This window comes from Passer montanus, unplaced genomic scaffold (genome assembly GCF_014805655.1).
Source record: "Passer montanus isolate IOZ18808 unplaced genomic scaffold, ASM1480565v1 scaffold31, whole genome shotgun sequence".
Lineage (NCBI taxonomy): Eukaryota > Metazoa > Chordata > Aves > Passeriformes > Passeridae > Passer > Passer montanus.
In genome coordinates this window covers 5856318-5869436 of record NW_024367819.1, presented here as the reverse complement: position 1 = coordinate 5869436, position 13119 = coordinate 5856318, and the positions used below count along the sequence as shown (strand labels likewise).

General features: G+C 39.6%; 1 protein-coding gene across 1 annotated transcript in view; it reads right to left on the bottom strand.

The window, feature by feature from the left end:
- MYO10 (myosin X) overlaps positions 1-13119 on the bottom strand; it is a 162817-nt gene that overhangs the window by 53025 nt on the left and 96673 nt on the right. Inside the window, exons 5-18 of the mRNA XM_039714801.1 lie at positions 12786-12920; positions 11660-11784; positions 10744-10757; positions 10537-10621; positions 9704-9807; positions 7514-7643; positions 6479-6597; positions 5613-5759; positions 5326-5426; positions 5039-5105; positions 3816-3908; positions 3022-3090; positions 2761-2843; positions 1199-1307 (exon numbers count right to left, since the gene is read on the bottom strand). Of these exons, the coding sequence (XP_039570735.1) occupies positions 1199-1307; positions 2761-2843; positions 3022-3090; positions 3816-3908; positions 5039-5105; positions 5326-5426; positions 5613-5759; positions 6479-6597; positions 7514-7643; positions 9704-9807; positions 10537-10621; positions 10744-10757; positions 11660-11784; positions 12786-12920 (1381 nt within the window). The remainder of the gene's footprint in view (positions 1-1198; positions 1308-2760; positions 2844-3021; positions 3091-3815; positions 3909-5038; positions 5106-5325; positions 5427-5612; positions 5760-6478; positions 6598-7513; positions 7644-9703; positions 9808-10536; positions 10622-10743; positions 10758-11659; positions 11785-12785; positions 12921-13119) is intronic.

Sequence of the window (13119 nt, the reverse complement as noted above, 5' to 3'; positions counted from 1 at the left end):
TTGAAATAAGATGGACTAATCCCTGTAAGGCTTTAAAACACGTAAAAAACACCCAAACTAATTCTCTGGGGAAGGCATGATGTGAAGGTCAGCATCTTGTAAAGCAGCCCAGCTTGTTAATGGTCAGTTACTGCAGCGTTAGATAAGGGGCAATAATGTTTTGATTTCGTGTTTTATCGCCCTTGTGTTCTCCAGGGCCCCTGACAGAGAACAGAAGGACTACTACACTTTGTTCTACCTTGCCAAATGAGTGAAAAAATATGGTCTGTTTTTGTAAGGTTAACATTTTAAAGGTCTACTTTGCATGTATAGAAATAACCAAGTGGAAACAGTACCTTCAGCTACCCCAGAAAACCAGCAAATAACACCATCTCATGACAAGAAATGGATACTTCTGAGACGAGTTATGGTAGCACAAAGCAAGCTGTCCTGAAAATACATCAGTGTTTTTTAATAAAAGACATTGTGTGTGCCCCAGCATACACTCCTTGCTGTTCTGTCCAACACTTATAGCAATAGTCTATTAGGATAAAATCTGCCCTTAAGGGGTTTGAGTCTGCTCTTCTTTAAAAAAAAGTGAATGAACCCTGCAAATGTATATTAATTCAAACAAAATGAAAGGCAACTAATCCAGACTTGTACTCACGCAATTTAGGAGATGTTTCATGCCAATCTTTCCCTTTTAAATAATTTGCAGATAGACTTTATGCTAGATTTCAATTTGATGCCATTTTTGATGAGAGGCTATAAAGCCTCATAAAAAGGTGTTTAACAAAAATGCCTTCCAAACTTTAAGTTAAAGCAAGGCAACACCTTAATGAGGTATTTATTCAGCACTTATTTTTCTCAGCATACAGGCACTGCTGTAAGGCTTTGTGGGATTTTGTGGCTGGATTTAGATTATAAAGACAAATCAGGACAAGAGAGACCAACTTCACAGATGAGCTTTAAAATAAGAACAAATAGGCAAGTGGGGAATGTAACAGGAGTTTTGTGGGGATGGTGTGATGGAAAGGTTAGTGTCTACTTGAAGCTAGCCAGGACAGTCAATCAGTTAATTAGCAAGGGAAGTATCATAGAAGAGACAGCAATGTTTTCATGCTAAAGTTTTGCCTTTCTCAATCTGCACCTGTACCTTACTGAGCAGGGTCTGTCTGTCACTGATTAGCTACGGAGCAGAGACAACACATTAACTAACCTTGAACTGCAGACTGACAGTAGGCTTTCGGTGCTTGCTTCCACATTTAAGCGTGTCCTGATTGTTGCGACTTGAAACATGTTCAAACAGATCATAGATGAAATCAAGACTGAAATGGAAAAGAAAAACAGTATTTCTAAAGTGTATCTTAACAGACTATGAGGTTCACCACCGTAGAATGCAAAGAAAGCACTGTCTCTTAGCAAGAAACTTCACCATCAAAAACATGCTTATTGATTTTCTCCACAATCTTTAATAAACAAAAGATTTTGCCTTTGCAGAATTTATCCAGGGGAGAAAAAAAGCCCCAAAACAACAAAACCAGGAGGTTCTTTCTTCTCAATTCCAAACACATCATTAGGGAAATGAAGTGTGAAGTCCTGGAGGCTTTACTGCGTTTCACTCAAACAAAACTGCAGCTGACTGCAACCAGAATTGTACCTGAACAAAGACTAAAAAACAAGACTTCCAGCTTGGTTAGGGACATAACACAAAACAGCCACCCATGCAAGCCTCACTTTCAGATAACAGCTGTGCATGTTGTTTCCTACCCTACTGGTTGGGTACTCTCCTCTTAGCACTTCTACAGAAACACAGACATTTTAATTCAAGCTCCACACAGATGTTGATGTAAAAACAAAACCAGGCTCAGCCCAGTTTAACTCATTTAATATTTTTACCTAGACACTTCAGTTGACAAATGTTATATCAGAAATGTCATAAACCCAGAACAAATAACAGAGAGGGAACTGCTTATTAACAGTTTCCCTGGCACAGAAGGGCTTAAAGGATTTACAAACAAGCAACTCGCCCAGCAAGGCAGGCTGACTGGATAGGATAGGGGAGGGCAGCAGATGAGACAGCAACATCCAGGCTCAGCTCTCTCCTCTTCTCCCATTCCTTTGTGTGTCCTGGAATCTCACCCAAACACCTACAAAAAGGGATGTGGTACCACCACAGCCCACAGGGTACCACCATAAGGACCCTAAGACCTTACACAGCAGAATGACATGAAACACGCAGGTACCAAAGGTATCCAAGCTCAGACCTTCAGTCAGATAAATCTTAATAGAAGCTCTCCCCTCAAAGCTATTGCTGTATGGCAGTTTGCACTGTGGTTGTCTCCAACATCAAGTGTTCAACCAATTAGGAAATGCCAGAAACACAGACATGAAGTAAAAATCCACACATGCGCGCTGCCTATGAGGCACTCTGAAACAGTTAAAAACCATGACCACCTTCCAGCATCCTTACTCATTACAGAGCAGCAAGTTAGCGCTCTAGGAAGCTCCTGGACTGAACAACAACAACAGTACAATGTAGGTAAACCCAGCTTTGTGAGAACCAATTACAGTCAGACCTGCTTACAGGCAACTCATTTCTGTGATATGATATGCTCATCTCTATTTCATTCTGTGCTCCTTTCAGGTCTGTCAACGTCTGCTGCTGTGCAATATCTGACACATTCAAACCCCAGCAGAATTAAGTGTTCAATCCGGGCAGAATTAGTTGATACAACACCCCTTAACACCATGTCCTTAACAAAAATCGCGGAAACTTACCTGCTTTCACGTAACAAGTTCAGGAGATCATCTCTAAAAGTATCTCTGTTCTTCTCCAAGATCCCCCTGACATCATACTGGACCTAGAAGGAAACAGAGCTGGTTCAAACAACAAGCCAAACAGTCAGGCACCTCTCACAAGAGCGGTGCTGTAAAAAGTGCTGAGGGAACAGAGTGCTTAGTTAATTTTGAGCAGCCTTGGGGGAAAATTAAGCTAATGAAAGTTCTGCTTGGAATAATTTCAGCAAATAAAGAAATTACCTCCCCAGCGTAGTGCTTCACTCCAAAGTTGTGAACAGCAACTCTTGGTTTTACATAAAAAGGATTGTTCTAATTGGAGGGGGAGAAAAAGAGAAAAATATTTGGAGGGGGTTGTCACATAATCCTCTCAGTCCATACCTAAAAAGACCATTGTCTTCCAGTAAACTCTCTGGAAGATTAGTGCTCCAAAAGCAAACAAGCAACTCACGATAATAGGATTTGTTAGTCTGGGCTGCTTCAAATGCAGTAATAACAGATTTATAGCACATAAAAAGGCATTATACTAAACCTGAACCCCATCTGGCAGAACCATCTATAAAAGGCACTTTGAAAGAGAAGGCTCTGTCTTAAACTGGCAGTTATGAAGATTGGTGGATATGCCTGCATCCCAGAAATTGTGAAAAATAATTCCAGTATCACAAATATAGGTAACACTAATCTGGACAGAGGAAACGGCAAAATTTCAGGAAATGACACCAAGGTGAATGCTTTATTACATCAAGGGAAATTGAAGATCTAAATAATCTGAGCTACTGCAGGCTGACAGAGTAGAATTTGAGTAGAATTTGACTTATTCACCACAATAGAAACTTTTAAGTGAACAGCAACAAGGGTATGTCCTTCCAGTAACCAACTCAGCCTTGTCAACAAAGTACATGGATTGCCACGGAAGTAGGATCACATCCAAAAAAGCCTCTAGAACTATGCACCCCTATGTTTGAACCATGCATTTCTACCAAAGCAAAGACATCCTACATATTTTGCACAGCAAATATCAGCAAAACACCACATACAGCATGCTGGGCATTCAACTTCTCCAGTAAGGTGGAGTCAGTAGCTTGAGGAAAATGGCTCTCCTCATTGATGAGTGCCAGTAGTCCCAGTTTCTAGAACAGGAAGAGGCAGAAGATTAATTAGTGCATGGAGGGACACAGCTGTTGTCCCCTGTTTGGAAAAACCTCAGTCCTTGAAGTTGCTGTGTGCAGAGAGGCACAAAACCACTCATATACAACTAAAACCCCACTCCTGAAGGTGACTGTAATCCTGGTTTTCTGGCAATGCTCCTTTTGAAATATAGAGCATATGATCTGTAGGCAAAATAAAGAAAAACAAGCTACTGGAAGCATCAGTTCTCCTGACACAGGCAGTTTTCAGATGCATACAGTGACATTGCCCAGAACATGTCCCTAGCCTCCAAGATCTCCATGATCAGAAGTCCGAGGACTTTGTGTAAAACAGCCTTCCAAAAAATTTATTCCATATAATTATCCACCCAGTTGCTGAACCAATGCAAACTTTTAGCACCCACAGTGCCCAGGGGCAAAGCAAAGGATACAGAGTTTAACTTCACCCTGGGTGAAGCACAACCTCCCTTTGCTTTACATATGCCTCTGTGTGATTTCCTTTGATGTTCCCCACTTCTCATGCTGGAAGAGGTGGTAAACAAAGCAAGCTACCCCACAGTTAATTAATGTGTCCAGCAAGCTCCAGGTTGATAACAGCCTCTCAGGAAAACACGGGTGTTCAGGGGCACATTTTAATAAGCCACTTCCCAAGGGCTCAGAGCAGCTCCTGAAAAGCCACCCTGCCCTGACTGCAGTCACGTCCTGCTGCTGGGTCCCCTGCCTGCTGCCACTTGCTGCTGTGCCTGTCTGAACTCTTGCAGTCACACACCCTGCCATGGAGATAAGCTCACAGAGCCCGCCTTGCGCTAATGGCAGGAGAGAGCATGGATCAAATGGTTCTTTTTAATCATCTCCAATACTGCTTTTTTATATAATCACACATGGAGAAAAGATGCTGCAAGGAAAATACAATCCTTAACATAGCCATACATGAAAATGATCTGATTAGAAGTTTGCTATTTAAACATGCAATATCCACCATTTTCTTCACTTGTTCTTTGTGTTGACAAATGCTTTAAAGACATATTACCTCAGAACAAAAAACTAAAATATGTAACAGTACCAAATTCTTTCTTAACTAAAATAGGTAACAGTATCAAATTATTTCTTACCTTTTCAATAAGATCCAAGCACTCTCCATTGTCTGTCCAGTCAATATCTTCCCAAATTAGTCCTTCCCTAAGGAAAATAAAGCAGGCCTTTTTATTGAAATTATTTTAGTTGTAAAAATAGGAAAAGCTGGTGTATTTATCTTGAAAATTACAGTAAAATCAGCTTGGTTTTATAAAATACACAGCTACAGATAGAAACTTTCAAAGGAAGCTAAGGCAGCTGTGAACTAGAACTTCAGGTGAACATGATATTGTCAAAATTCTTTCAGATTTCTCCTCTCTCTTACCTGCTGTATTCCAGTTGCTCCAAGGAAAAGATGTGCTTGTTGAAATACTCCTGAAGCTTCTCATTTGCATAGTTAATATTGAACTGCTCAAAACGGTTTACCTAAAGAGACAAGAAATTTTCAAAAATACTTACACTTCAAATATTTTACTTTGCAAACAAGGGAATGGGTTAGGTAATAACATATTTAAAAATCAAGTTCCAGAGAAGATGACAAAAATATGTAAAGCATAAATAAATAAAGCATAAATATCAGACAATCCATTTGAATAAGCTTTTGAAACCTACCTCAAAGTTTTCAAATCCAAATATGTCCAAAATTCCAATAGTCTTGAAGTCTTCCTTGCTCCTGATTCTGCTATTGATTTTCTTAATGACCCATGCAAAACACTGAGAATAAAGTGCCATAGCCATAGAATCTCTGCTGTCTATTGCCTGTGTTAAAGAGGGAATACACAACACATCAACCACCCCATGACCGAGAACTCACAAGACTCTGCTGGTCAGTGTCCTTAGCACAGCACAAAACAATGCACAATGCAAGCAGCTTCCTATTCCTATGTAGCTTGGCAGCAATTGTAGTAGCACTTACAAAGCATCATGATTTGAGCTTTAACAGATTAACTTAAAACAACTGTACTTTAAAATGTGGCTTTAAAATTACATTTCAGGGCTAAAGCATTCAAAAAACTAGGAAATTATAAACTTCAGGTGTGGAGGAAGGAAAGAGAAGCATAGGAAACAATATCTTAATTCACCCTTTTCTAGAGGGAAACAATGTTATGATACCTATTTCTAATTCTCTTCTTGTAAATTATAAAAATATTTCTCCTGAAAATTTTGAAAAAACATCCCCCTGACACAAGTGTCCATAGTGAAAAAAATATCAGCCAACATGTTTAGAATTTGAAAAAAATGGGAAATAATCAGTATTCATAAAAATAACAAGGGACAAGTATAAGCCCTGGCCAGAATAATAGGATGGGATCTAAAGAGATTATACCCTTCCCAAAAAACCTATGTAATACTTTTGATTACAACTGTGATGCATGAGCTAAGCTTCTGTTCTTGAGTGATCAGTGATTTCTCTAGACTTGAAGACTAAGACACCTTTCGAAGACCCTAAAACCACGTCAAATTTGAGATGCCTTTACCTGTTGTATACTAAGAGGTGTTAGGATTTCTTCTCCCCTGAGAATCATCGACCTCTGAGTCAATGCTTCTGTTAGCTGTGTGGAGTCCAATCCCAGTAACTCAGCAGATCGACCCAGGGCTGGCAAAAGAGAAAGACAAATATAAATATGTCCTCAAATATATAAAGCTATGAAACCAATTTGGTTTTTTACTATTATTATTACTACTACTACAACCACCAGCACCATTTAAGACACTTCTGAAATGACAGGGATTAGAGATGAAAACACAATGAGAAATTCTAGGATACTGTTTTGCTGCTCATGAAAAGGCATAAATATGAAGGAAATTAGTAGAAGTACATCACAAGCAAGTTACAAATATTTATTTTCCTCTTAATGCTACATCAAGAACTTAACCAATCTACTAACATATTTTTCCAGACACAAACATTAATTGACTCTTTGTCCACATGAATGTGTTTCCATTTTCCTTGGGATGTTGAGGATTAACCAATGAAATTTTTCTTCCATTCATACTTTAATCTTCAGTTTTGCTATAATGTGGTATATAAAACAATACATAATGCTACTCTCTCATGCAATACTTAAACAAACATTTTAAATGCCCATCAGCTCAATCTTTAGACATACCAACACATTCTTTCAGATATGTAATTGAAATACTGAAAGCTCTAAAAAAAGATACTTTCACTGGAGATCCTGGTTAGGGAATGTATTTGAGCACTTATGTTTTATCAGCTTGAGAATATTTCAAAGAAGGAATTAGATTCAAATAGAATTTCATTACTGTTAATGGAATAAGTATGTGCCCAAGGTCTTCCCAAATTAAGACCTAGCAACCAGCAGCAGACTACTTTGCCTTATCTGTCAAACCCCATCCTCCCAAAGTAACATTTTAATCAACATTTACAGATGTTAAAAAGGAGGAAAATCCTTTCACTCCTTGTCCTTGCTATGTTCAGATACACTAACAACAAATAAGGCTTTCAGAACCCCAAGAAACATTTAGATTAGGATGCACAGCCTTCCCACCTGTTTTAAAGGACACTTGTGCCCCTCCAGCAGTGATGAACTCAACATTTCCCAGATGCAAAATGCCAGCCAACAGCCTCAGAACTTCTCGTACTTCCTCCCTGCTGAACTCCATCACTTCCATTGCAGTCTGGAATGACATGTGAGCTTCTTCAATAACATGCACAGACTGAAAAATGGGAGGCCTTAGGAAAGCAAGTCAGGACTAAAAGAGAGCTGGCTCGAGTCCATTCCTTTGGTTTCATCCCAAACTGAATACACTCTAAGGCATCACTGGGACATCTTGGAACATGTAAGCATCACTCTGCTTTTAAGAATTTCATTTTGATGCTGTAATGGTGCTGTAATTTGCTTTCAAATTCATCATTAAAATCATATAAATATTGGAACGACCTGCTGAGTTGTGTATCAGATGCAATTACTATAATTTGAATTATTAATTGATTACCTCCTGCATGTTTTTACCAAAATTTGCCTACTGGCCTTGTAGGTAACAAGGCATGGGGGAGAAAACACTGCAGCATGTAAGATTTGATAATTTTTGTGCCCAAACATGCACCTTACCAGTGTGGTCTGACAACTTCCAGTCAAACTGAAGAAGAAAGGTATCGATATAAAAAGTGTTGAATTTATGAATAAACAATATGGCAACAATCAAGGCTCAACCACATAAATGAGGAGAAGAGCAAATAGTAAAATATTAAAAGAAACACTAAAACAAGAGGAACACATGCTTTCCTTTGACACAGGAAAGGTAACTGTAAGCCTCTTGAAATGACCAAACTTTCCAAATTTGGGTGTAATATGAGCCTGAGACCAGAATACTGTTTTGTGCCCTTACAGTCAGACTCATCATGTCATAGTCACTGCAGGTGCTTGACAGATGACACATTTTATCTTTCATAAATCACCCATAACAAATGGAAAAGCCTCAGACTCATCCCACAATTCAAAGCAGGGTAGAGATAATGGCTGAAGGTTTATTTTGTAAAGAAGACCTCTCACAACTAAAGGGAAGCAGCACTACAAGTTCATCCCCCTGTGCACTGCGCTGTTCCTTCCTGTCTTCTATAAAAAAAGTTTCCCTTAAGTAACACTTCCAAGACTTACACTGCAAAGCAGCCAAAGGAGATGACTATAACAGGAAAGGGCAGGTGAGGGTGAGCTCTGGGGGTTTCTGCCCACCTCCTGCACTGGGAATGCAGCCTTGCAGTCTGGCAGCCGGGCTCCCAACCTGCCCATGCTGCAGGCAGCAGGCAGACATCACCTGGCCAGCTGATTTCTGCCTAGCCTGGGATGATTAACATAAATTAAATGTCATGATAATCAACTGCAGCATGTGACTACAATATAGGTAAGTTACCAACATTTCCAACACCTCCTTCTGCCATACAAGGTGAGGGATTATTACACTGAAAAAATCTAGACATTAGTTCATCAGTTTGGCAAAAAGATTAACATAGCTAAGCAAAAACAGTTTGGTGAAGGGCGTAAAACCAAATGTTTTATCTGATTTTTAAAATCTAACACCCATCACCTCGGTGCTACAACACCCAATTAGCGTGGTCAGTAAGAACTAATTGCTGTGGAGGTGAGAACATAAAGCCATTCAGAGAGATTCCATCAGGACCCAGGTTTTTAATCTGTGCTTGTATTTTCATAACTCTATTATGTAAGTTACTCCATACAACTGCATTTTCCAGCTGCAACTTAAAGAGTCACAGCTCCCTGTGTGCTGTACTGCAGACTCCACCCAGTAGATGCCACATGAACTGGGCAAAGCTTTCAGATTGAAAAACAGTGATATATGTGTATATTTCTTTATTTATTTATTTATTTTTATATATGTATGTATGTGTATGTGCATGTATATACATGTGTATATGTATATGCATATATATCTGTAATATAAAACAATGCAGGGAAAGGCAAAAGCATGTAAAAGTCTTACTGACTTCCCAACAGATATTCTTTTAATTTCAAAACATAAGCATTTGCTTATGAAGGACAGACACAGGCATGCTCAAAATGAAAGTGAAGCATTCTGAGAAATGTAAGATTAATGCCCCAGTGAGAGAGCTGCACATGGAAGAAAGCACAGGAAGGCTTTGTACCCCGCTTTGCCAATGGAGCCCACACACCTGAACTTCCAGACACTTTTAAAGCAACAGAACTAGGGAGGCAACTCACAATGACTTCCTTGAAAGAATCCTTGTCACTGATTGTCTTATCCGCTATACATCCAGACTGGTTCAGGTAGTGGTAGTTCTCAGGTACAGATAAGTAAAAAGCATCTAATGAGAGAAACAGGGTGAGTGAAAAGGAATACCAAAACAGAAGTACTCCACAAGTGACTATGTCAGACTTAAACGGTTCACAATTCATTGGAAAAGGAATACCAAAACAGAAGTACTCCACAAGTGACTATGTCAGACTTAAACAGTTCACAATTCATTTGCTCATTATGACAATGAACAAGACAAGGTTTTATATTAAAATCAGATGGGGGGTTATTTTGCTGGGTTTTGTTTTATTTAGCTGCATAATAGTTAACTCTACTTTTTAGCATGCAAAGACAGCAGGCCCACAGGGAGATGCTGAAACAGCTTTAGGCAATTTTGCACGTATACAAATGGCATTTCTTTTGTTCAGTGGATTTATTCTTTATGAGAAAGGATTAGAGCAACCAGAATTATTTATCTTTGTTGCTGTGGAGTTATTTAGTACCAGCAAAAATATTCAGTTTGAACACAATGAGGCAAGTTTGTCCCCAAGCAATTTTCCCAAGGCCACAGCAGAAGCTGGGAGGAAAACTACTGTCAGCTCAGTGACATTCTTCAGCTAAATGGGTTCCTTTATCAAGTTGAGCTCAAATTCACACTCACTGAATCCCAGCTGAATAAATAACCTATTTCTCAGCTTGGGTTAGTGGGTTTCTGCAGTTAAATTCTCCACTGCTGTCGCCACTGCTGACTGCTAGCAGAAAACCACTACAGCTGTGTGACTTGTGCTTTGCCACTCACCTTTCTCTCTCTCTTCTATCCCTGCCAGCAGAGCATAGAATATATGATAATTTCTTTCCCCGGGGTTTTGTCTTACTACACGATTCTGTCAAAGTAAAAAATAGTTTCCACTTAAGTGATCATTTTTTAAGACTATTTTTTTATCCACAGTTCAGACAAAAATTTAATTAAAAACAATTAATTAAGCAAAAGCAAACATCAACTTACTTTTTCCAATAAATCTGGAGCCAGCAAGAAAAGCTTCAGTCAAGGAATAAAGTAAAAATCAATTCATGCAGAAGCTATTTATAATCTTCCTTCTTTTGTCTGAGACAATAGGAAGACTATCATGGTCTTTTCTTAAAACATGCTAAGCCTGTTTCATACAATATACCTACAAGAAGATAAATACAGTAGCAAGAATGATAATATTGTAGCAGTTCTAATATCTGTGTATCAACACCTTCCCTTCCATCCCACCAAAACTGGATTTGGCAGATTCTGCATTTTAAATGACATCTATTTTTTTTCCCCTAAAGCTTGTAAACAACTCAAAAATTAAATTTTTCCCACTGAAACCCACTGAAAAAGCAGTTTATGTTTAAAACAGCAGGTAGGATCTCCTTGGACTATTCCTCATCCTCACACCTCTGCCACTCTGGTGGAGGTGGCTCATAGTCTGATTTTGCCAGATGCAGGACAAATCCAAGGATTTAACCCCCCCAGACTCACACTGCAGAAATTGAGCAGCTCTGATCTTTCAAGTATTTTTCCAGAGAAGAAAGCAGCTTATCTTTGGATACAGTAATGAGAGAAATGGCTGACAACTCAAGGTATTCCCGAGGACCCAGACTTAGCTCATTACATGGGAAATGCACATGAGCCATGTCACGCTAGCAGCAGCAATCCAAAGTGCTGCTCCTCCAAGAGTGCATACATCCCACCCACTACAAAAGTATGTGTGCATGTGTGAATTTGGTGTTGCTGCTTCCCCTTCCCAGCTGCACCAGCTCAATTTAACTGTGTATGTTTCAGGATGGGGTGAAAGGACAGACAAAGGCAAGCCAGTTCTCCCTCAGTCTTCCATCAAGGAGGTACATGGGCGCTTCCCACAAACAGGGGTCAAATCACCAAACAAGGATACAATCCATAATTCTTCCTCCCTGAATGTTCCCTTTCTGACAGATGTTCAGTTGAATAAACTTCCCAAAGCGGCTTGAGTTGTTGTTGTAAACAGTCTTTGCATTGCCAAAAGCTTCCATAATTGGACTGTGAAGACAGAGAATGACAGGAGTGTTAACATGTGACCAGCATGCCAACAACTTCACATGGGGCTGGTGAAAGGAGCAGCACTCTGACAAGCTCCCCTCTGACACTCTAATCAGCAGCAGCCTATATCCCAGCATCACCCCCCCTTCAGCAATGGGCACCTCAGTTTTCTAGCAGAAGATGCAAGTATTCATGCAAGAGGAAGATAAATCACACTGAACTACTCTGCAGCTTCAGAGTAGTAACTGCTACTTCCTACTTCTTTTGTAATTGCACAAAAGATGCACACAATTCTCACTGCAGTACTCAAATGATAGAAATAAAAAAATCTTAGCACGTGCAAATTGCTAGACAGATGCAAGGAGTCCTTGTCCTAGGGAAATTTAAAAAAATAACTACATCAAGATACAGCATGTACAGCAGAGATGAAGCAAGATAAACAGAAGTAATAGCATCTCAAATTGCCTTTGTTTTTAAATAGTTTAGAACCATGTAATTTCACGTCAACACCAAGATTTCTTTTTGCTTGCATAGATTGTGTCCAATTTATCTGATGCATTTTCTCATCTGTCTTATCAGCTCTCCTTATCCTCCCTTTCCTCAGCATGCTTTTACCACTTGTGCACTTTATCCTCACCATGCTGTATCTTGTTCTACCATGTCCTCAGGCTACACAAACTGAACCAAAGGTTTCCCCCTCCCATCACCCATTTCCCTTACTCTGATTATCTGAATTCAGCCCCAAACACAAATGAAAGCCACCATTAAAGCTTCATGCAATTCAAAACTCTGCACATTTTTTCTTCACTAAGAGATACCACCATGCTCACAGTTCTCTAGAGCAGCCAGGTAATTTTGTTTAATGGAGTACTTTCCTTTCTCCAGTACACACTTTACTGTTCAGTAAACACACACATATTTGATTACATTGCAAGATCATATTTCAATGTTAAGGTTTATGTCTTCTGAAAAAAATACCCATGTATTGAAAGATCCTGTACCTGCTCTCAAGAATAGCTTGCTCCACACAGGAGGTCTTCTCTCTGGAGGACAGCTCCAGTGAATGTTGGCTCATTGCAGACAAGAACTTGAGAATCAGCTTAGTGCTCTCCGTCTTCCCAGCACCACTTTCGCCACTGAAAGAAGAGGAGGAAATGGTTTGCACAGTCCCAGTGGCCAGTGAAGAAGCCTTCTGGCTAGCCACCCAAACTCTACATTACTGGAGGTCAGAAAGACTGGGGTGATTAGAAGCGATGGTCAAATGAAGCCAGAAAACCCCATTAAACTTCCTGAATATGACATCCTTAAGCTTTATAACTGCCCAGACAGCATTTC